Source organism: Gopherus flavomarginatus, chromosome 5 (assembly GCF_025201925.1).
Source record: "Gopherus flavomarginatus isolate rGopFla2 chromosome 5, rGopFla2.mat.asm, whole genome shotgun sequence".
Classification (NCBI taxonomy): Eukaryota; Metazoa; Chordata; order Testudines; family Testudinidae; genus Gopherus; species Gopherus flavomarginatus.
The window spans coordinates 89,446,563-89,469,905 of record NC_066621.1 but is presented as its reverse complement, the minus strand read 5'-3'; the positions used below and the strand labels follow the sequence as shown (position 1 = coordinate 89,469,905).

Genomic DNA, 23,343 nt, shown 5'->3' with positions numbered 1-23,343 from the left:
TGACATATCTAGCACGTTTTGCACCAAAGGCTGCTAACATTTCTGCTAGAGCTCTCAAAAGCAGAACTCTCCTAGTTAGAACCAAGGAGAAATTATTGTCAGATCAATAAAAGAACTTGCTCACAGAAGTGTAACAGCAGTCAAAACAGAGAGCTCACTGGAGGACAGCACTGAAAAACTTTCTGCATACTCGGATGCATTTCTGGAATTCTGTTTTAGAAGTACTCCCCAGTCAAGAGTGAGGCCTTGTCCAGAAGATAGTGATTCAGGAAATCTGACAAAAAGTTAACCTCTAAATTAATCTTAATATGGAAAATAAACTGTGTGACAGACACCTTCTTAAAGATCAGGAACTGGAATTTCTGTAGCATATATTCCCCAGATGCAGGTTTTTGCCTTATTAAATACAGTGTGCTTATATCCATGATAAGGCTGCCTGAATAGATACAAAAACACTTCACCATTCAACTGCTGGTAGTGTTATCCTGTCCTAATTTATACTCAGCCCATACTGCAGGGAGTAGAGGCAATGTTAGAATTGTACAACAAGAGGAAGACTAAACAAGATAAACATCTCTCACTAAAAACATCCTTATCAGACTATTCTTCTTACTACTAGGATGGGGCTTGTTAAACTCTATACTGGGAAGAAAAATAAAAATACTCCTCCAAAATGAGAACCCTCACAATGCTGTGGTACTTGAAGTGAGCTGCATAGTGAATGCAGCTTCTGCTATGTTTTCTTTCCCCACTGCTGTGTTAAACTGCACTACGTGAACATGAAGTGACAACAAATGGTAATCTTTATTAACACGTGGTACTTACTTATCTCCCACAATTCCCAAGTTGATTGTTGGGTAGCCATGTTCTTGAATTGTAGCTAGGAGAGTTGAACGGTTACTGTCTCGGATCTTTCCTGGTAAGAGGTCATCCTCAGGATTCAACAACTATAAAACAGAGCCACATTACCAGTCAGTTCCTCAGAGTGTTATGTGCCTTTGCTCATGGGAAACTTCTTGCTTTTGAAGTAGGATATGGTTCCTGCTGACAGACACCTGTGACAAGTCAGAGTGTGTCTGTAAATAGGTTCTGTGAATTCAGACTATGCAGCCAAAAAGACATGTGGCTGAGACACTGGTAAAGCAAAATAATTAGTTTTTCTAGGATTCTCGCTCTTAAATTTTTTCAGTGCATCCGTGTCTGCAAACCCTCTTTTCATGGGGTATCAGGCTTCCAACCCCACACAGTAAAAATCAAATCACAAACTCTAAATTTGTAACTATTTCCAGGTTGATGGACAGATCTGCTCGTTCTTATCTTACTAAAACTTTAAGGATCTGTGTTGATGCTGCAGTGACCAAGAATAATAAAGTCTACTGTCTACTCACTTTGAAAGACACATTTTAAATGTGGAAACATACAGTAGCCTAACAGATGAAAACGTAAGCACAGCTTCAAATGCCAACCATGTAATTCATAACATAACATCTATTTTAGATTAAAAACTGTTATTTTTAAGGGGCAGAAAGCTGGCAATGATGATCTTCCATTTACATAGCATCTTTCATCTTGAAGGATGCCAAAGTATCTAACAAACATACAGACACGTTTTACACTAGGAATCCTTTCATCCATGTCTGAAACACCTCGGCCTTTGGGATGGACCGTAGTGCTGATTAACAGCATGCAGCAGCGCAGCTGTTGAGGACAAGAGGTGAAGGAGAATGCTATTTCAATTGAAATTACAGTGAAGATGTTAGGTAGTAAGAATACAATAACTCAAGTTTGAACTTGGCTAGGTCACAACACCGTGACTAGCATCCCGTTCTTGTGAAAAGTTCCACAGGATGTTTAAAGAACACAAGCAGGCAGGATCTAGGTTTAAAATGTTATATAAAAGATGCTCACAGGAAAGAGTCTCACTTACTAACTCATCACACCACTCCTTGGGGCACACTGGACTTTCTCTGGAGGTATCTACTGCCCAGCTTACTCCTGCCTATCTTAGGATATCTGTTAAGATTGCAGCCTAAGGTGGGTTGGCATTCTGCAGTCACAGAATAACTTTCACTGGGGTTGTGTAAGCATTAAGTATTTCAACAGGATGCATCAACCAGAAATGGTTTGGACAAATATGAATAGAGCTTTACTTTTATGCTCTATTTTACATATTGAAGATTTAAAACTTAAACACCTCAAAGGCTTTCAATAGGATGAGAATACAGCCAGGGGTTTATATTAGTGTTTAGACTTCAAAAGGTTTGCCTCAGAAGAGCACAGTCAAGATGTTAGGTCAAAATGAACGTTTGAGGTAACTGGATTTTTTAAATACAGCACAGTTGCTACAATAATAAAAGTGATCTTCTAGTTGGTAAAGATGAGGACTTTTAATTCAATTAAAGATATAAATTGTTCTTTATAGAAATTGGTCCAAAAGCCTCATCTTCCACACCGGGCTATTGCCCACAAGTACCTAAAACAGATGTTTAAAAATTCCCCTGGTATTAGTATAAATCCTTTGAATGCAGTGTTGTTGTAGTCGTGTTGGTCCCAGGATATTAGAGAGCAAGATGGGTGAGGTAATATCTTTTATTGGACCAACTAAGATACTACCTTACCCACCTTGTCTTTCATAAATCCTTTGACAGTCATGTTTCTAATTTTGAAACTTTTGCAAAGAGTATTAGAAATAAGAGAACAATTACAGGCCAGTTGGGTGCTATTTATATTTCTGTGAACATACTAGAAGAAAGTATCAGAGGGTAGCCGTGTTAGTCTGGATCTGTAAAAGCAGCAAAGAATCCTGTGGCACCTTATAGACTAACAGACGTTTTGGAGCATGAGCTTTCGTGGGTGAATACCCACTTCCTCAGATGCATGTTACATGCATCTGAGGAAGTGGGTATTCACCCACGAAAGCTCATGCTCCAAAACGTCTGTTAGTCTATAAGGTGCCACAGGATTCTTTGCTGCTTTTACTAGAAGAAATAACATCTAGTTTTACTGTGGATTTGGGTTTTATAGTGCATTTGAAGCCTCTGCAAACAAAACATGTGTAGGACTACAGTTACTGTATCATATACTAAAAAAGATATTTTGGCAGAGACCAGTCTCATGCACAGCTCCTTCCTACACTATATACCTGCTAAGAGTAGGCATCATCTCTTTTGGGACCTGTATGTAGAGGGTTAGGGAGCTTTTATACATAAATATGTGAACTGCTTCCCTGATTCTTAGGTGCTCAGCACCATTAAAACAGGCCCAATTGGAATTAGGATGGGAATTACTATCCAAAATACTACTCCTGTGCCTGCAGAAGAAAGTAATTTAAAAAGTCTTGAGTTTAAAGATATTTTTCTTACCTCATTCCCTGTTGACATGACTGCAACGACTGGAAATTTGTTAACTTCTACTTCTGTTACCCCAACAGTTGCTAAGAGACCAATCTCCGATGGACCCATGTGGGTTCCCTTAGCCAGCACACATTCACCTCTTTTAATGTCGTGTCCTATAGGTCTGAAAACCATATCACAAAAAAAGAAAAGAAAAATAGAAAAATAATTCAAAATTACTCTCGTTACCTGGTCAAGCTCCAAGCGAGGAGTGTGCATCTGTGCCCTGGTCATAAATTCAAAATTTCAGTGCTATTGTAAAACAATGACTATAAAATGCACTATCCATTATATTCTCTAAAGAGATATTAGAGTATTTTAAAACTAGGTTATTTACAGACCTGATATCTTGCCCTGGTCGAGCCTGTACCAGAATTCGTACTTCTAGCTCTTCAGTGCCCTGTTTAAAAAAAAAGAAAAAAAAAAGTCACACAATTCCAAATGTGTTAACCAAACAAAATTAATCAGCTTTTATTTCTCACCAGTCTTCACTGTTTCTTAATGGTTCATAAAATGGCCATGCCACAGTCTGATCTCTTCACAGCAGTGATTATTCTGTCATATTATGGTTCAAGCATCCTCTTGGTTCTCTTGATCTGCTAATCATGAGTGCATTACAATGTGTGCTCTAATTTAAAGAGTTTAAAATAATAACTTTCCAGCTGAGCTCACTGAAAGGGACCTGCACTGAATACATAGTTTTGCCTTGCTTTTTTATGACTGCTATGTTTACATGTCTTCCCCATACAATATCCTTGGATTGTGTGTTGATCTTTTTTACCACAGGGATTCTTTCCCCTTTTCAGAAGTAGCCTCTGGGAGAAAATCAAGAAGTGTAGTAAAGCATATGGCACTATGCCAACAGATAGGCAATAAGGAAAATCTCACCCTAGCAACCATTCATGTGCCCAAATTTCCGTGGAGTTATTTGGAATTTCTGTATGTAGGGACCTTTTCTCATCTTCAGAACATCACAGAGCGGTTAATATGTCATGTTTATGTACTGCGAACAAGACAGTGGTAGGAAAGCCTGAGCTCTGATTTCTGATAGAACTTTTTATCAGAGAAAGTGGTAGGTTGTCAGCAGCAATGAATTTGTACTGTGCTGAGAATGGAGAAGCATTTTATTTTTGTATTAGCACCTTTTGTACTTGAGGCATCCCAATGCCATGAGTTAGACACTTGTTTTACAATGCAGGCAAACATGGCAAGCCATTATGTGTTCAGAAATACCTACCTTGCCATTGTTTTACAATGCAGGCAAACATTAAAACCTGTTTTGTGGAGTAAGGCAATGTTGGACAGCCCACTGTGATTATCCTTTACTTTTCTAAAAAAAGAGAATCTGGCGTTTTCATCAGGACAGACATCAAAGAGAAGCAGAAAGGATTTTGGTTTAAATTAAACACCCGTAAACACTGTTGCAGATTTAGTTTCCCTGTGATGTCTTGTACTCTCTCAGAATATGGAGATTGGCTAATCATAAATCTCTGAAAACCAATAAATTAAGAGTTATGATAATGCAGTCTTAATCTTCTGACAATGAATAATTACTTACCTCATAGTAACTGTGGTTCTTCAAGATGCGTTGTCCACATGGATTGCACTTTTGGTGTGCATGTGCCCCATGTTTGTGAGATTGGGTTCTTTTGTCTAGCAATGTTCATTGGGATCATGCTTGCATCCTGGGTGCCCTCAAGTCCCCCCACAAACTGAAGGCATGAAGGGTGGAGTGAGCCACACTGTCCCTTTTGACAACATAGAATCCCATTTGGTCTAAGACTCCATAGTAGTTGGAAAAGATAACAGATCATGGAAATCCAGGTGGATAACTTATCTCGAAGAACCGGTGACTGTAAGATAAGTAGTCGCTCTTTCTTTCAGTGATTGTCCATAAATATTTCACTCCAGGTGACTTGCAAACAGATACACGTAATCAGGACATGGGTGCTAAGAGTCTTAAACATTGATTGCAGGACACCTCTGCCAAAGTGGGAATCTGATCTTAAGGCCTCAAATAATGAATAATACGAGGTGAAAGACTGATCCCATGTTGCTTCCTTGCAAATTTATGAAACTGCTATGGAGGATCTGTTGAAGCTTCCTAGCCCTGACGGAGTGAGCTCTAACCTGCACGGGTGGATCACCTCTAGCTAACTCATAACGTGATCTAATATTATTAGATAGACATGTCAGCAGTCATTTTGTCTTTACTGAACACTGTTTACAGTGGATTAGCCACGAGAGCCTGAATCTCCCCTAACCTTAGAGCTGATGGTATAGCTACTACAAAGACCATTTTCATAGATAGATGGTATAGACAGAACATAAGAACATCAGAATGGCCATAATGGGTCAGACCAATGGTCCATCTAGCCCAGTATCCTGTCTTCTGACAGTGGCTGGTACCAGATTCTTCAGAGGGTGTGAATAGAATAGGGCAATTTATCCATCCCTTGTTGTCCAGTCCCAGCTTCTAGCCATCAAAGGTTTAGGAACACCAGAGCATGGGGTTGCATCCCTGAGTATCTTGGCTAATAGCCACTGATGGACCTATCCTCCATGAATTTACTGAATTCTTTTTTGAATTCAGTTATACTTTTGGCCTTCACAACATCTCCCAGCAATGAAATCAACAGGTTTACTGTGTGTTCTGTGAAGTACTTATTTATGTTTGTTTTAAACATCCTGCCTATTAAATTTCATTGGGTGACCCCTGGTTCTTATGTTATGAGAAGGGGTAAATAACATTTCCTCCATACCATTCATGATTTTATAGACCTCTGCCATATACCCCCTTAGTCGTCTCTTTTCCAAGCTGAATAGTCCCAGTCTTTTTAATCTCTCCTCATATGAAAGCTGTTCCATACCCCAATCATTTTTGTTGCCCTTCTCTGTACTTTTTCCTATTCTAATATATCTTTTTCGAGATGGGGAAACAGAACTTCACACAGTATTCAAGGTGTGAGCACACCATGGATTTATATGATATTTACTGTGTTATTATCAATCCCTTTCCTAATGGTTCTTAACATTCTGTAGGCAAAGGAGGACGAAACAGCACTCCTTTGCATACCTGGAAAGGGTCTTCCACCAATACAGCAATTAAAGGACTTCTTGGGGCGATCTGCATTCGCATGTCCACATGCTATTCTGCATGGAACATAGGTCAAGTCCGGCCTGCTGTATTACATAAGTGCATGAGGTCATATGACCCAGAAGGAGAGGTTACTCACGCTGTGCAGTAACTGTAATTCTTCAAGATGTTGTCCCCATGGGTGCCCCCTTCAGGTGCCCATACACCCCATGTGCCTTTGATAAGAGATGTCGGATAATAGTGCTAATTCGGGCCACGGATATGCTCTATTCCACCTCGTGTTCTACACCATGGCTTTATAGAGCTGCACAGGTGAACTTCCCTCAGTTTCTTCACTACCACAAAGCTCCACATCAGAGAACTCCGAAGTAGAGGGGAAAGAGGGAAGGTAGTGAAGTACCCATTGGGGGACACATCTTGAAGAACTACAGTTACTGCACAGAGTCTGTAACCTCTCCTCCTTCTCTGAGAAGTGTCCCTATGGGTGCTCAATCTGGTTCAAGCAGAACCCTCTAAGTGGGGGGCACTTTGGAATCAAGTCCAAGATCAAAAACAGCACAGCATCAGAAGCTGAGTCATGAATTATTGCATGATATTCAGAAAAGGTGTGTATGGAGATCCAAGTTGTGGCTCTACATACCTCAGCAATGGGAACATTCATAAGAAAGGCTACTGAAGCAGCAAGAGAGTTGAATGGGTTAGTACTCCAGAAGGAGGTTGGAGATTAGTAGATTGATAACAAAAAGTAATATAGCCAGATATCTATCTAGAGAGTCTTTGCTTGGAAACTGGAGATCTGTCCACAATAGACAAAGAATCAGGGAAATTTTCTAAATGACTTAGCCTTTTAGTTGGACAGGACTAATACATTTCTGACACTGAGTGTATGTGATACCACATCCTCCTTGTTCAGGTGTGGTTTAGGAAAGAACACTAGAAGATGAATAGACTGTTTAATGTGGAAGTTAGATTACACCTTCAGTAAAAATTTGGGATGTGGTCATGATATGACCTTGTCCTTGAAGAATACTGTGAAGGGGGGATATGCCATCAGAGCCCCTAACTCCCCAACTCTTTGTGAAGAAGTAATGGCTACCAGGAAGGCCATTTTCCTAGATAAGTTGCTGCTGGATCAAAGGGAGGTCTCATAAAGCATATAATCACCAAGTTAAGGTCCCAAACCTGGGCAGGATGTTTGGCTCGTGGAAGGAGATTCCCCAGCCCCTTGAGAAATCTCACCATCATCAGATGTATGAACACTGAGAAGCCCTCCACTGGGAAACGGAAGGCTGTAATGGCTGCCAAATGTATCCTAATGGAACTCAAAGACAAACCTGGCTTCTTCAGTTCTAGGATGTAATCTAGTATATCTGACAGTGAAGAGGATGCAGGAGAAAGGTTTCTTAGGTCAAACCAGTGACTGAATCACATTCACTTTTGTAGCTATTACAGATAGACTGCTTCCTATTATGTAACAATACTCTTCTCACTTCCTCCCGCGAACCATTGATCAGCCATGCTCTGAGGTGAAGAATTTTGAGGTTGAGTGAAGAATTTTACTGGCATACTGAGAGAGAAGATGAGGGATGGTCAGGAGGGTGATCAGTTGATAAGCAGCCAACTGGATAAGGTAAGAAAACCATGCCTGTCTTGGCCATGTTGGAACCACCAGAAGAACTCTGGCTTTGTCTTTCCCTATCTTGATCAGCAGCTTGGATATTAGAAGAGTTGGAGGAAACACATACAAGAGACTCAATGTCTAATGAAGGAGAAGAGCATCTCCCAAGGAGTGGTGACCCAGACCTCCTCTTGGGCAGAACTGGAAGCACTTCCGGTTTCTGATCATGGTGAACAGTTCTATCTGTGGGATGCCTCAACATTGAAATCGGTGGTGGGGCAGAAGGGAATCTATCTCCCACTTATGATCCTGAAGAAGCGTCTGCTAAGGGTATTTGTGGTGATGTTTCAAATGCCCAGAAGGTAAGCTGCTGAGATGCTGATGTGATTTCATATGCACCAATTCCAGAGTCTCATTGCTTCAGTGCAGAGGGAGGGTGATCTTGATCCCCCTTGACAACTGATATAAACCATGCATGACTCTTTATCTGTCATGATCTTAACATATTTGCCCCGATCAACAGCATAAAATGGAGACAGGTATTCCTGACTGCCCTGAGTTCCACCAAGTTGACGTGTATCATAACCTTAGTCCCAGATTTGGACCTTAGCATCCAAAATATGGGGGTTAGCATGAAAACCTCCAAGCTTAGTTACCAGCTTGGACCTGGTACTTGCTGCCACCACCCAAAAAATTAGAGTGTTTTGGGGCACTCTGGTCCCCCTGAAAAACCTTCCCTGGGGACCCCAAGACCCAAATCCCTTGAGTCTCACAACAAAGGGAAATAATCCTTTTTCCCTTCCCCCCTCCAGGTGCTCCTGGAGAGATACACAGACACAAGCTCTGTGAATCCAAACCGAGTGACTCCCCCTCTCCGTTCCCAGTCCTGGAAACAAAAGCACTTTCCTCTTCACCCAGAGGGAATGCAAAATCAGGCTAGCAAATCCAACACTCACAGATCTCCCCCTGAATTCTTCCTCCCACCAATTCCCTGGTGAGTACAGACTCAATTTCCTTGAAATTTCCCAGAAAAGAAAACTCCAACAGGTCTTAAAAGAAAGCTTTATATAAAAAAAGAAAGAAAAAATACATACAAATGGTCTCTCTGTATTAAGGTGACAAAATACAGGGTTAATTGCTTAAAAGAAATATGAATAAACAGCCTTATTCAAAAAGAATACAAATCAAAGCACTCCAGCACTTATATTCATGCAAATACCAAAGAAAAGAAACCATATAACTTACTATCTGATCTCTTTGTCCTTACACTTAGAAACAGAAGATTAGAAAACAGAAACTACTTCTCCAAAGCTCAGAGAAAGCAGGCAGACAGACAAAGACCTCAGACACAAAATTCCCTCCACCCAAAGTTGAAAAAATCCAGTTTCCTGATTGGTCCTCTGGTCAGGTGCTTCAGGTGAAAGAGACATTAACCCTTAGCTATCTGTTTATGACAACGTGTAGAGTGAGTTCGTAAGATAACCACCAGTTCTGAGAAGCGTGTGTTCAGATTTGCTCCTCCTACCCCAAGAAACGGTTACTCACCTTCTTGTAACTGTTGTTCTTCAAGATGTGTTGCTCATATCCATTCCAATTAGGTGTGTATGTGTCATGTTCACAGTTCGCTGGAACGTTTTTCCCCTAGCAGCATCTGCTGGGTCAGCTCTGGAGCCCCTAGAGTCGCACCTTCATGGTGCTGCATAGGGCCCTGCCAACCCGCCACCTCTCCAGCTACTTCTTGCTAAATACTCGAAAAGAGGGGAAGGTGGGTGGGTTTAGAATGGATATGAGCAACACATCTCAAAGAACAACAGTTACGAGAAGGTAAGTAACCGTTTCTTCTTCTTCGAGTGCTTGCTCTTATCGATTCCAATTAGGTGCTCCCAAGCCTTACCTAGGAGATGGGGTCAGAGTTCATAGAATCACTGATTGAAGCACAGTCCTGCCGAATAGTGCATTTTCATTGGCATGCTGGATGATGGTGTAATGTGAACTGAAGGTGTGGATTGAAGACCACGTTGCCACTCTACATATCTGCTGGATCAGTATCTGGGTCAGGAAGGCTGCCGAGAATGCCTGAGCTCCGGTGGAGTGCGCAGTCAGAGCGGGGGCAGGGACCTTTGCCAGGTCGTAACAAGGCCAGATACAGGATGTGATCCATGATGATATCCTTTGGGTGGACACTGGGAGGCCGTTCATCCTGTCTGCTACCGCAACAGACAGCTGGTTCGATTTACAGAACAGCTTAGTTCATTTAATATCAAAAGTTAGTGCACGCTGCGCATCCAGGGAATGGCGCCTCTGCTTGCGGCTATTGGCATGAGGTTTCAGGAAAAAAGACCTTGTGAATCAGCGGTAATAGAAGGGAACGCATAGAAAAGACAGTCCTTCCATGGAAGCAGAAACATGTCTGCCAACAAACCTGGGCTGTGGTTCAGAAAGAGGCAGAATTGTAGGCATTTCCTGTTGGCCATTGTGGTGAACAGATTGATCTGGGGAACTCCCCACTGTTGGCAGCTGTTGCTTATTACATCTGGGCAGATAGACCACTTGTGATTTTGAAAAGACCTGCTGTGATAGTCTGCTAATTTGTTCTGTGACCCCGGAAGATAGGAAGCTTCCAAAAGTACGGACTGTGCTGTGCAGAACTCCCAGAACTTGAGGGCTTCCTGACACAGGGGAGAGGCACATGCTCCCCCCATCTGTTGATATAAAACATCACTGTTGTATTGTCTGTCAAGATCGATATGCACTTTCCCTCCAGGAGAGGCCGAAAGGTCTGACATGCCGGCTGGACTGCCCTGAGCTTCCTCACATTGATGTAAAGCATCAGTTCCTCTGGAAACCAGAGGCCATGAGTTCTGTATTCTCCAAGGTGCGCTCTCCACCCCATGGCTGAGGCGTCGGTGGTCAGACATAAGGAGGGACGGGGTTTGGCGAATGCAACCCCTGCACACACCAAGTGTGGGTCGAGCCACCAGTAAAGAGTACAGAATCCTATATCTCCTCTGAGGATGTGCAAACAAGTGGGGTATTTGGATCAGCATTATCTTCCTTGTACTAAGAATACTGAGGCAGGCTCTCAGTGCCAAACTTGTAATTACCTGCCGCTAACAGAAATTTATATCAATGCAATAGATGATTGAGGCTCTGAGTGGGCAATGCAACTAATATAGAGTCTCCAGTTCCCAGTGCATAAAGAGTTTGCAGCATTTCAAAGCCCAAATCAAGATACTGGAAGAGACTAAATAAGCCTTCAACAGGAATGCATGGACTAGGATACTACATGAAGCTGGAATATTGAGAGGTTTATGAGATTCCAGGAAGAGGAGTGAGGTATAGCGTATTTGACTCCTTCTGGATCTGGTACTCTAATTTTAAAAAATAGGGCAAAAAAGAACGAATGGCATGGCCGCTATGACACAATGTCCCCCTGGAGGCCACTGTATTGCAGAATGATTCTCTGAAATCCCTAGTGCCATGCTACTGCACACAGAACTACTAGCACAATGAGTTTTTAGTTCTGACTCACATCATCTGATTCCCTGATGAGTTCTGTGTCTTCTACTTGCACCACAGCATCAGCACCACAGGGGATTGGAGCTCCTGTTGTAACCCGCATTACCTGACCAGGCATCACAGTCTGAGTTGGCTGAAAAAAAACCACAACAAACGATGACAACTATTTTACTTTTAACAAGGGAATGGGAAAACCTGAAAATATTTGAATATTGCAGAAATACACTGGAGAGTAATAAATCCTTTTCACAGTGTGTCTTATTTTCTTCTTGATACATGTTAGTGGAGTTAATATGGGTAAATCCTCATGGTAATTAAAGAATAACACAGGTTCAAATCTGACTCAGGTCACTAGTAATTGAAAGCCATTATTATCTGATGGCAGTATGAAATAAACTGGTAGTTATTTTTTGTGATGTGGACACCTATCTTCTGGGAAATTGATTGAAAATATCAGAATAGGTAATAAATTGGCGCCCTTGCTGGTAAGGAAGCCAAAGAATGATTAGATCAGGAGAATTAACTCCCCTATTGTTGTGTATTTAGGTTTACAGCTCTCTGTGTCTCAAGTGATTTCTTCCTAAAACTGCTGCCCCCAAGGATACAACACCTATCGCACAAAGAGGTGGTCATTCTGAGTTGGGGATGAAGCACACAGGCAAAGAGCCACTGTAGTGGTATACGCTCTTTGGATAGAGGACTGTGGTCTCCCGGGCTGCTGACTTTCACTAGCACTAAAATGCATTTTTGAAAATGAAAGAACTAACAAAACTGGTTAGGAAAAACTCTTCCTGAAAAAACATGTCCCAGTGCTTGACTTCTAAGCAGGTTTCCCCATTACTGTGAGGTGGATCAACTCCAAACATTGAGGTTTGCATGGGGCATTTACCCTCATGCGGATCTATTTGCTGAGGCCTAAAATTTATAATGGAGTTAGAAGTTGCTCTATAATAATCACACAAAACCATGGTACAAGAACAAAGTCCTAGCAGAAACAATCTAATTTCATAAGAAGCACGCATTATGTATTACAGAAAAAATAACCACTAGCAACATGAAAAATAAATTATGTGAAACAAGTGGGTTTTTTAAATTTATCACTAAGAAATTTTTTATAATATATATTTTCCAAAATCCATAGTAAAATCATCATTTGACCCTAATCATCTGAGAAAAGAATAAATAAAGAAAAAACCTCGCTAATAAAAATCAGCTGGAAGCTAATGGGGATGGATGTGCAAGTTTCCTTGTTTCATGCAGAGCTCCTCATTTGCTCTGTCCATCCTTCTGCAGTAGTCTCATGTGGTGATATTCCCTAAAGTGCCAACATAAATTTGAAATATCAGTAAGACAAAAGTTGATGTACCTTGTTCATTGGGGCAGTACTGGGGGAGGAGGTGAGATTGACCTGATTTATCAGGCAGCATCAAAGTGGTTAAAATATCTACCAAGATAAAATTGAGAGTTGAGGCTGCATTTAATTTTGCTTCTTCTAAGGACAGAGGAGATCAAATGTCTTTCAACATGGCATAAATAAAATGGTAATGAGAACTAAAAAAGGCACAATTATCATGTACTATCTGGAATTCCACTAACCACAGAATCATAGAAATGTAGGGCTAAAGGGACCTTGAGTAGTCATTTAGTCCACTGATTCTCAGCCTTTTTCCATTTGCGGACCTCTACAAAATTTTGAATGAAGGTGTGAATCCCTTTGGGAAATCTTAGACCTAGTCTGCGGACCCCTACGGGTCCACAGACCACAGGTCGAAAACCACTGTTCTGTGGTAATGACAACCTTTTCCTGTCCCTAGACAAAGTCTGTGGACACCCAGGGTTGAGAACCACTGATCTAGTCCACCTCTCCCTGCAGAGACAGGATCAAATAAACCGAGACCATCCCTGACTCAGGGGGCAGAACTGGAGTCAGAAGCCAGTAATTGGAGCCAATGGTCAAAGCAGGGCTGGGAAAGATTGGAGAAGAACTGGAACAGGCCAGGAGCAGACTGGAGCAGGACAGGAACAAGGCAGGAGCAAAGCTGGGAACGAGGCAGGCACAGGAGCAATTGCAGCTGCTGGTGCCAGCACTGAGCAGCTAGTGACCTGCTGGTGAGCTTAAATGCAGACCTGTTGGCTCCTTTCAGCCACTCACGTGGGCTGGTCGATCAGGTGAGTCTATTGCAGCCACTGGGTTCACTAACCTGCCTAAAAGCTGAACTGGCTAGCTGCAGCTTTAGCTGAGGGTACTCAACCCCCTGGTTCCCGACACTCTGTACTGAATTTTATTGTGCTAGTTTCAGACCAATTCTACAATTTATCAAGGTCCTTTTGAATTCTAATCCTGTCTTCCAAAGTGCCTGAAATTCCTCCCAGTTTGTTAACATCTGCAAATTTTATAAGCATACTCTCCACTATATTATCCAAATTATTAACAAAAATATAGAGTAGTACCAGACCCAGGACAGGCCCCTTCAGGACCCCACTAGATATACCCTTCCAGTTTGATAGTGAACCATTAATAACTACTCTTTGAGTTTGTCTTTTCAACCAGTTGTGCATCCACTTTATAGTAATTTCATCTAGACCACATTCCTGAGGTCTAGATGATTATTATAGAGCAACTTCTTACTGTTGATGAGAATGACACAGTTCTACATGACAAAAGCCTGGCTAAAATCAAGATATATCAAGTCTGCAGCTTTCCCTTACCCAGTAGCCATCTGATTCAATCAGTATAGTAATCTTAAGGTTTTAAGTTATTCAAGATTTGAATCCAGAACATTGCTATGCATCTTACAAATTTAGCAAATTCACAGGTGGCTCAGATTAAGACATTTTGTGGGTTCCTCATAGAACTCTTCAGTTTTAAGAGATCTTCAGGGAAATATACTGACCCAGGAACATAGGACTTGCCACATATGCTTTATTTGTCAATAAATGTTATCTGAAAGTCTTTTAAAAATAGTCTTGCCTTCTCCATTCAGACAAATGGTCCATCTAATCTAGTAGCCCAGAAGTTCTCAAACTGTGGTCCATGGACTACCAGTGGTCTGCAAGCTCCATTCAGGTGGTCCGTGAATAGTTCCCTCTAAGGTGCGCAGCTGGGTTGACGCACACGAGAGAAGGAAGGTCCACTCACCTAATTAGTGAAGCCACGCAGGTGTGCTCCACTAATTAGGTGCCTGGAACATGGAGAAGACACACATGCAAGTGACGTGGTGGCCTTGGGGGGAATAGAGGGTAGGTTGGAGGGAGGAAGTGGGGTGAGAAGAGGGGATGGGGGAATTTGGGACGTGCAGGGCTGTGGTGGCCAGAAAAAGAGGTGACTTTCCCCAGCTCCAGGGCTGTGGCTGCTGGGGAAAGACAGCTTCTTCCCAGCCTCAGCTCTGTGGCTGCTGTGGTGGGGGAGATAGTTCCCTCCTTTCCAGCCCCAGCTTGGGGGCTGCCACGGTGCGGGAGAGAGGGCACGTCCATCGCATTAGAAAGGTAAGAATACTGATATTAAAATATGAGTTGTGTGCTTTTATTTGTAGAACAAAAAAAAAGTTAATTATTATTATGGTTTTTTTAATAAATATATAGCACTTTTATCCAAAGCGCTTTACAATAGTTAGCTAATGGTACAAATAACATTTGGAAAGATCATTAAGTGGTCTGCTGAGATCCTCAGCAATTTTCAAGTGGTCCGCAAAAAAAAAAAAAGTTTGAGAACCACTGTAGTATATCTGTTTTTCACCTGGAACAGATGCTTCAGAAGGCTAAACCATTATTTTATGCCTGGAATCATTACAGCCCTTATAATCTTTATCCTAGCTGTACTGTAAAAGTACATACTATTTTTGTTCATATAACTATCTAATGGTGTTTTAAACTTACTAAGCTATTTGTCTCCTATAGCAGCAGGTTTCACAGGTTAATTGTATATTGCATAAAAAAGAATTTAAATTTCCTTCCTCCCATTTTAAATGTATTGCCTTTTGGCCTCATAAGGAACATGGGTATGAAAATGTCAGAATTCAATGATTTGGGTCAATTGTTGTAAAATGTGCTGCATTTTCAGCTTTTTGCCCAGTGAATTAGCATAATTACTCTTTTCTGATTTATAAACCTCCAATGATGTAAAGCATCCAAACACAACTGTGAATGTGACTGGGTGTTTTTTTACAGTAAGCACTGTTGCCTGTATATTTATTACCTTCCCTTTCTTTCTTTTTTAAAATTGAACATATTCATTTGTTTTTATGTATTTGAGAGAGTGGTAGTCTATTGTGTTTTATTACATTAGTTTGCCTTTATTCTTTTCTGCACCACCCCAAGTGCATCGGCACTGTAAAACAGAATGAATAAACCTGTTGGTGCTACACAACATATCATTATTTATTATTATATATTTTGTTATAATGTTGTCTTCACCCTCAGGTAATAGCCCAGATTCTGCAATCATCAATATGAAATATACAACTAAGAAAATGGCAATTAAAATGAAAGACGCTGCTTCAATACAGTGAAGTTGTAAAATATGTAGTAATAATAATATTTGCACTTCTATAATGCCTTTCATTTTAGAACCTCAAAATGGTTTACAAACATCAAAATCCCACTTTAAAGATGTAGAGAAACCAAGGTACATAGAAGCTCTGTCTTACCTATGTCAAAAAGTGATTCTGTGGCAGAGATGAAAACAAAACCCAGGAGTCTTGCCCGTATGTTCCCTGCTCTTGCCATTAGAGAACACAGACCATTAATAATTATTCTAATTAAAATCCTCAGTTGTCTTAGACTATTACAGTAATCAGATCAAGCTAATGTTGAGCTTAGAATGTACCCCACTTTCATTGGGTCCTGGGGCATTCTTAAAGGCCTTTTAAAACATCATTAAGGACCACACCCTTTATTCCCCCCCAACCAAACTTCCTATTGTGATAAATGTACTTCCACTCATAGGGAAACAGATACAAATCCTTTCATTAACTTAGCTGCTTTTCTCCTGAACCAAACGAAGGGAGTGACTACAGAACGATAAGATGTACTCTTGCTCCTCACTCACACTAAGTGTGCTATCTCCTTAACAGCCCTTTGTTTGTCCAGCAGCAGGGGATCTAACCAAGTTTTGAAAATGGATACACATTTCTGCTCCTGCCAGAACTAGGGTAGCTTGCATCACATGCTGTCTTTCAGAACCTATCCGAGACTGTAGATGGACACCAGTATGTTACAAGTGGACCCAATCACTGGATCCCACATGCTCCTAAGCCAGCAGGGTCTGGATAGAGCCAGGTCACTATTCCTAGCTTTGGGTCTCTAAGGCATACACCCAGGTGAAGACTTCATATCTGCCACCCTGTCTTAAGACATGAGATTCTGCAACCCCACTGCCTTAGATTCCAAAACCAGTGCCTCAGCCCACCAGAGCCCCCAGTGGCTTATGCACCTTCCCTCAAAGTTCCACTTCACTGTGGATGCTCTGAGCTTTTCGATTAACCCATTTAGGAACAACATGGCAGGCAAACAAGGAACACAGGCTTAGTCAAGGAACTTCTTACCCACAGTCATTTTACCCTCAAGACATCACTAGTGAGTTACAAATCTTTGCAATATACCAAATGGTCCTGAAATGCTGTGTGATATGATTGAAATATGACCACATAAATCAATAATTTTGCCATTAAGACAATTGCAATGAATCTTGTACAAAGTATAGCACGTAATGTGTCAGTGGAAAAGTTATAATTTGCTAAATAAGATTATTCTGTTTAAATCCATGTATCATCACTGTATCTGAAGTTATGGATATTGGCTACGTACCTGTTTCTCAAATGTGTTTGTTCCTCGGGTAACACCCACAAGGTAGTTTACATCCAGTCTAGCCAGCACATTATGAATGGACTATCAAGTTTGATGGGTCATTAAGGACACTTCACTATAACAATGGGTCATAGAAGAAACTCGTTCTGACCAGATAGATCTTCCCGTGGATGCCTCAGCACAGATATGAGCAATGGCTGGATCTGTGAGTCATCAAAGCATGTAAGGACATGTGATTTGCTCATGTGACCCTGGGACTCAGCAGTAACTTTCCACAAACTAGGCTGTGAGCTTTGTTTGGAACAGAAAATTTCCAGGCATATGGTAAAGAGTACAAAAGACCCCCAGGATGACTCAATTTTGCCTCTTTCCTCCCCTGATTCTGTGGACCGTAGATTTACAACTAAAAAGAACATACTGAACTATGGAGTGAGGACCTTCCAATCTTTGGGAAGTTACCAAAGAGACTTTACAAGTCAGAAGTCTATAATATCACTGCTATAAACCTGATATAAGTTCATTACAATTATTGTAGGTATATGATCTATTAACCATTGTAACTCTCTTCTTTTTTTAATTAATAAAGCTTTAGATTTTAGTTACTAAAGGATTGGCAGCAGTGTGACTATTGGGTAAGAGCTGAGTTATATATTTACCAGGCTAAATGGCTGGTCTCTTGAGATTAGAAGGATCCTATATGTGTTGAATTTGGTTTCAATAACCACTCTTCATTGAATCCGGTGTCTGGGGGTTCACAGAATGCATTTTTGACTTCTTTTTAACCAATGTGGGGAGACAGAAGTTTCCTTTTGTTACTGGCTTGGTATATCCAATGATAAAACAACGACCAATTTGGGGTGAGTCTGCTCTATTTCTCAGCAGTTTGTCCTGAATCTGGTGAATAGTCTCAGTTGGGCCCCACTGAGCAGTGACAGATGCACCCCTGTTAGTCTGATTTCACTTCCAACCCTTATGTGAATCTGAGGATTGGTCTACACTAGGAACTTATGTCAATATAACTATTTGCTCAGGGACCTCGAAAATCCATACCCCTGAGTGACGTAGTTATACCGACCTAATTCCCAGTGTAGACAACACTACTTTGAAGGGAGGGCTTTGTCCATCAACATAGTTACAGCCTGTCAGGTAGGTAGAGTACCTACACCGATGGGAGAAGCTCTCCTGTCAGGTAGGTAGTGTCTTTACTAAGCACTATAGCTCAAGTGCAGTAAGTGTGGACAAGCCTTGAAGTCTGGTCAGCATTTTAGGCTAGGTATAGTGTCCTTCCTGTCTTCTCCTTCTTTCCAGCCAGGGGATGGCACCCCTCCTGAATACCATATCTGACTCTATTTTGCCATGTCCCCAAGCTGGGAAATTCTAGCTTCCAGCCATGCGAGTCCCATATATAGAAAACCATTGTCGCCTGAGGTGAACCAGTCGTTCAGAGTCATACAAAGTTGCATTCCAAAATAAAACAATATAAAACTTTAGAGCCTACAAGTCCAATCAGTCCTACTTGTTCAGCCAATTGCTCAAACAAGTTTGTTTACATTTGCAGGAGATAATGCTGCCTACTTCTTAAAGCGTTCGCATGGCACTGTTCTAGCTGGTGTTGCAAAGTATTTATGTGCCAGATGCGCTAAAGATTCATATGTCTCTTCATGCTTCGGCCACCATTCCAGAGGACACGTTTCCATGCTAATAATGCTCATTAAAAAAATGTGTTAACTAAATTAGTGACTGAACCACTTGGGGGCGAACTGTATGTCTCCTGTTCTGTTTTACCCACATTCTGCCATATATTTCATGTTATAGAAGTTTCGGATGATGACGCAGCACATGCTCATTTTAAGAACACTTTCACTGCAAATTTGACAAAATGCAAAGAAGAGACCAATGTGAAATTTCTAAAGATAGCTACAGCATGTGACCTATGATTTAAGTATCTGAAGTGCCTTCCAAAATCTGAGAGGGATGAGGTTTGGAACGTGCTTTCAGAAGTCTTAAAAAAGCAACACTCTGATGTGGAAACTACAGAACCCAAGCTACCAAAAAAGAAAATCAGCCTTCTGCAGGTGGCATCTGACTTAGATGATGAAAAAGAACATGTGTCGGTCCCACTGCTTTGGATCATTATCGAGCAGAACCTGTCATCAGCATGGATGCATGTCCTCTGGAATGGTTCTTGAAGCATCAAGGGACATATGAATCTTTAGTGCATCTGGCATGTAAATCTCTTGCAACACCAGCTACCACAGTACCATCCAAACACCTGTTCTCACTTTCAGGTGGCATTATAAACAAGGCAGCATTATCTCCTGCAAATGTAAACAAACTTGTTTGTCTGAGCAGTTGGCTGAACAACAAGTAGGACTGATTGGACTTGTAGGCTCTAAAGTTTTACATTGTTTTATTTTGGAATGCAGTTTTTTTGTACGTAATTCTATATTTGTAAGTTCAACTTTCACGATAAATAGATTGCACTACAGTACTTATATTAGGTGAACTGAAAAATACTCTCTTTTATTTCTTAGAGTGCAAATATTTGTAATAAAAATAAATATAAAGTGAGCACTGAATACTTTGTATTCTGTGTTGTAAGTGAAATCAATATATTTGAAAATGTAGAAAACATCCACAAATCTTTAAATAAATGGTATTCTGTTACTGTTTAACAGCACGATTAATTGTGATTACTTTTTTTAATCGCTTGACAGCCCTAAGAAAAAGTCATCTACTTCAGGGAGTCTGAAGAAGGGAAAATCACTTACATGTAATTCTGCATATTTTAAGACTTCTTGGACAATTTTCATTTCTTGGTTTGCATGTTCATCATATCACTTGCACACACAAGTAACAGCAAAAATTCAATATGCAAGTGATTTGTGCATGTACAAACAGATGCTGGGTAGAGGTCCCTTTGAAAATTTCTCAGTGACAAATGGTTAGGATTTTGGTTTTCTATCTTTTCTGTAAAATTACACCATCAACAACACAGCAACCCTCAACACCATCCTAAGGCATTGGACCATTGCTTATTCATACATGAAACCACCATCTACTGAATCACCAACACTAGCACCTAAAGTATTATGGAGTTTCCCTCTGAGTCTCTTATGCAAGTACTGACCTGACCTTACGCTACTTAGCATTTGAGATCATGTCCCAAGTTGTATGGCTGCAGGCTAGACAGTGCACACAACTTTGTAATTATTTAGTGTCAACTTCAATAATAAATACAATCTTTGAGGTACTTTTGAGGATTCCAGAGCACAAATGTAAGGCACAAGTTTAAAAAAAAAAAGTCAGATCCTTATAGTCTTACAAGAGAAGAAAAACTTAGCATAAAAAAAGAAAAAGAAGAGGAGAAAAGAAATTGCACTCACCTGCTCACCAGCTTGGGATTCCCCAATGATGAATCGATCCCCAGGGCCATCAGCAGCTGTAGGACAATATAGAAGAAAGAAGATGATAAAATGACTAAACTATTGCAAATGGGAAAATAAGAAATCAAGATTGGAAGAACCTTAAAATAATCCAAGATTTAGTTTAGACTTGCTTCTTTAGAACCTGTATGAGAGGATATGAATATTTTGCAAAACATTTTGGACTTTTAGGTTTAAGATGCATTTATTAATTTGCTAATCACAGGTTATATAATAATATTTTCTACCACAAAATTGCTCAGATATACTCATTGTTCCTAGTCCTTGCAAGGGTATGCAGAAGTCTGGGAGAATGTAAAAGGAAACCATTGAATATTATCTTCATATCAAAGGTTTCCAATTGTACGTAAGATTCTTAAGACAAGAGCCTCAACTTCATGAGGTAGAGGTAACAGCAATAGTTGGTTATCCTCTCTGTGAAACTGCCACTAGATGGGAGGCCATTATATATATATATATATATATATATATATATATATATATATATATATATATATATATATATAATGGCCTCCCATCTAGTGGCAGTTTATATATATTTTGCCAGCATGTCATAACTGTTTGGAAGACAACAGCAGAATTTTGAGTATCAAGATTTCTGGGTTCCCTTCCTAGCTCTGGGAGGAATGTAATTTAGTGATTAGTGCAGTGGTTACAGACAGTATAGACAAGCATGTACATCTGACGCATTCACTCTGAAAGACAGTGGGGCTAAGTAGATGTGACTCGCACATGCCACATTAGAGACTTGGGTTCTGTTCCTAGCTGTCAGTGTCAGAGGTGATATTTGAACTCATCATTTCCTCACTCCCAGCCCAGTGCACCTTCATTTAGACAAAAGGAAATTTTGATGGGGGACAGCAGGTGGGCAAAGGTTTATGAGTACTGCAGTTGGAGCAGTCTTAAAATTAAGGAACACATTTTACTGTGTATGTTCAAATAGCAATTTTCCAGGGCTACTCATTTATCCATATCTGGACAGATTTTCAAGGGGACAGCAAAGATACTTCTGCTAACAAATGCTTAGTTTCTGCTTTGGAGGCACCAGAAAGGTCCGAGGAAACAACTGAGAATAACTACCATATTTTCCCTGCTCTTATTCTCAGAAACTCTTAAACTGTTTTTGCTGAAACTGAATATATAATTCTGAGACAGAGACTAAATACAGAAATTATTAATGTGAACAGCTGAAGTTTGAAGCAAGTGAAATCATGTAAAGTATTAAGTGTTAGGAGGTGTATAGGTGTCGCTATGTGTTCTGCCTGTAAGAACTGTATTTATGCTTTTATAGCACCTTTCATTTGAGGATCTCTAAATGCTTAAGGAATGTTAATTAATTAAACCTCACAACAACCTTCTGAGGTAGGTGTTATCAGTATTACAGAAGAAGAATCTGAGGTACAGGAAGAGTATGTGACTTGCTCAAGGTCTCATAGCTAGAGTCAGGAACAGAATCTGGGAGTACTGACAGTTACCTGCTTTAACCATTTGATCATGCTACACCCAAAAGTGATTATATCTACAGGCAATGTCGTCCCAAGGGAAGAGTACAGGATTGGAAGTCAGGAGACTTGGAATCTAATCTTCCACCCTCAACGCTGACTTCTCACAGAATATCAAGTCATGTTCAAGTTGTCTTTCTCTTTATCTTCAAGGCACTCAGTACTTTGGGGCTTGGGCCCAACGTAGCTAGAAGATTGCCTAAAGCGCAGATGTGATGACCAGGGTCAATAACTCCACTCCTCAGGCACAATGAAGCTTTCTACCATAAGGGTAAAGTTCATCTGTACAAGAGATAGTTTTCTTGGGGACCGGTCTGAGACTTGTGGAATGAACTCCCACAGGAACTACGAATCGTCACAAACCTTACCACCTTCTGCTTCAAGTGCCAGGGTATTTCTTTGACCTGCTGCAATGGGGCAGATAGGCCCCCTGCTCTCAGGGAGGGGGTAAATAAGAGCCTGTGGGCACAACTGGCCAGCCCCACTACACTTGCTATTTCTTGGGAATCAAGAAGGGTCCTAAAGGAAGAGGCTCAGCTTAGTTAGGGAACTGACCAAAGAGAACAGAGAGCAGCGCTGTGGGTCTTCCTGGATGAGGAAGGCTTGTTCTAGCCAAGATCCTGAGACAGCTTGCTGCCTGGATGAGACTCCCAGTGGATGGGATCACTGGACCCAGGAAGACTGATAAAAGATACTGGCCACATGGAGACAAGCCTTGTGTAGAAGGGCAGGATCTTGCCGACAAATCCTTGGAAGACCTTGCTTTTGAGTTGTTTTCCTTTTATTCTGGACTCTAATGCCCTGAAAGGGGTGTGACTCAAGTGTGCCATGTCCAGTGGGCTAAGACACCAAGGCACTGGATCTATGAGGAGAGACACCCGACTGTCAGGGAACCGCAGCTGATTGAATTGTGCCTTGATGGGCCACAAAGGGGTGTCTTGTAGACAATCTGGTTGGCACCTGT

General features: G+C 41.0%; 1 protein-coding gene across 26 annotated transcripts in view; it reads right to left on the bottom strand.

Moving 5' to 3' along the window:
- The window catches only part of GPHN (gephyrin), a 596,340-nt gene that overhangs the window by 46,597 nt on the left and 526,400 nt on the right, over positions 1–23,343 (bottom strand). For all 26 annotated transcript variants that reach the window (XM_050953500.1, XM_050953497.1, XM_050953498.1 and 23 more), the window contains 5 exons: positions 20,818–20,873; positions 11,640–11,759; positions 3,734–3,792; positions 3,363–3,516; positions 826–947 (listed from right to left, as the gene is read on the bottom strand). In XM_050953500.1, the coding sequence (XP_050809457.1) occupies positions 826–947; positions 3,363–3,516; positions 3,734–3,792; positions 11,640–11,759; positions 20,818–20,873 (511 nt within the window). The remainder of the gene's footprint in view (positions 1–825; positions 948–3,362; positions 3,517–3,733; positions 3,793–11,639; positions 11,760–20,817; positions 20,874–23,343) is intronic.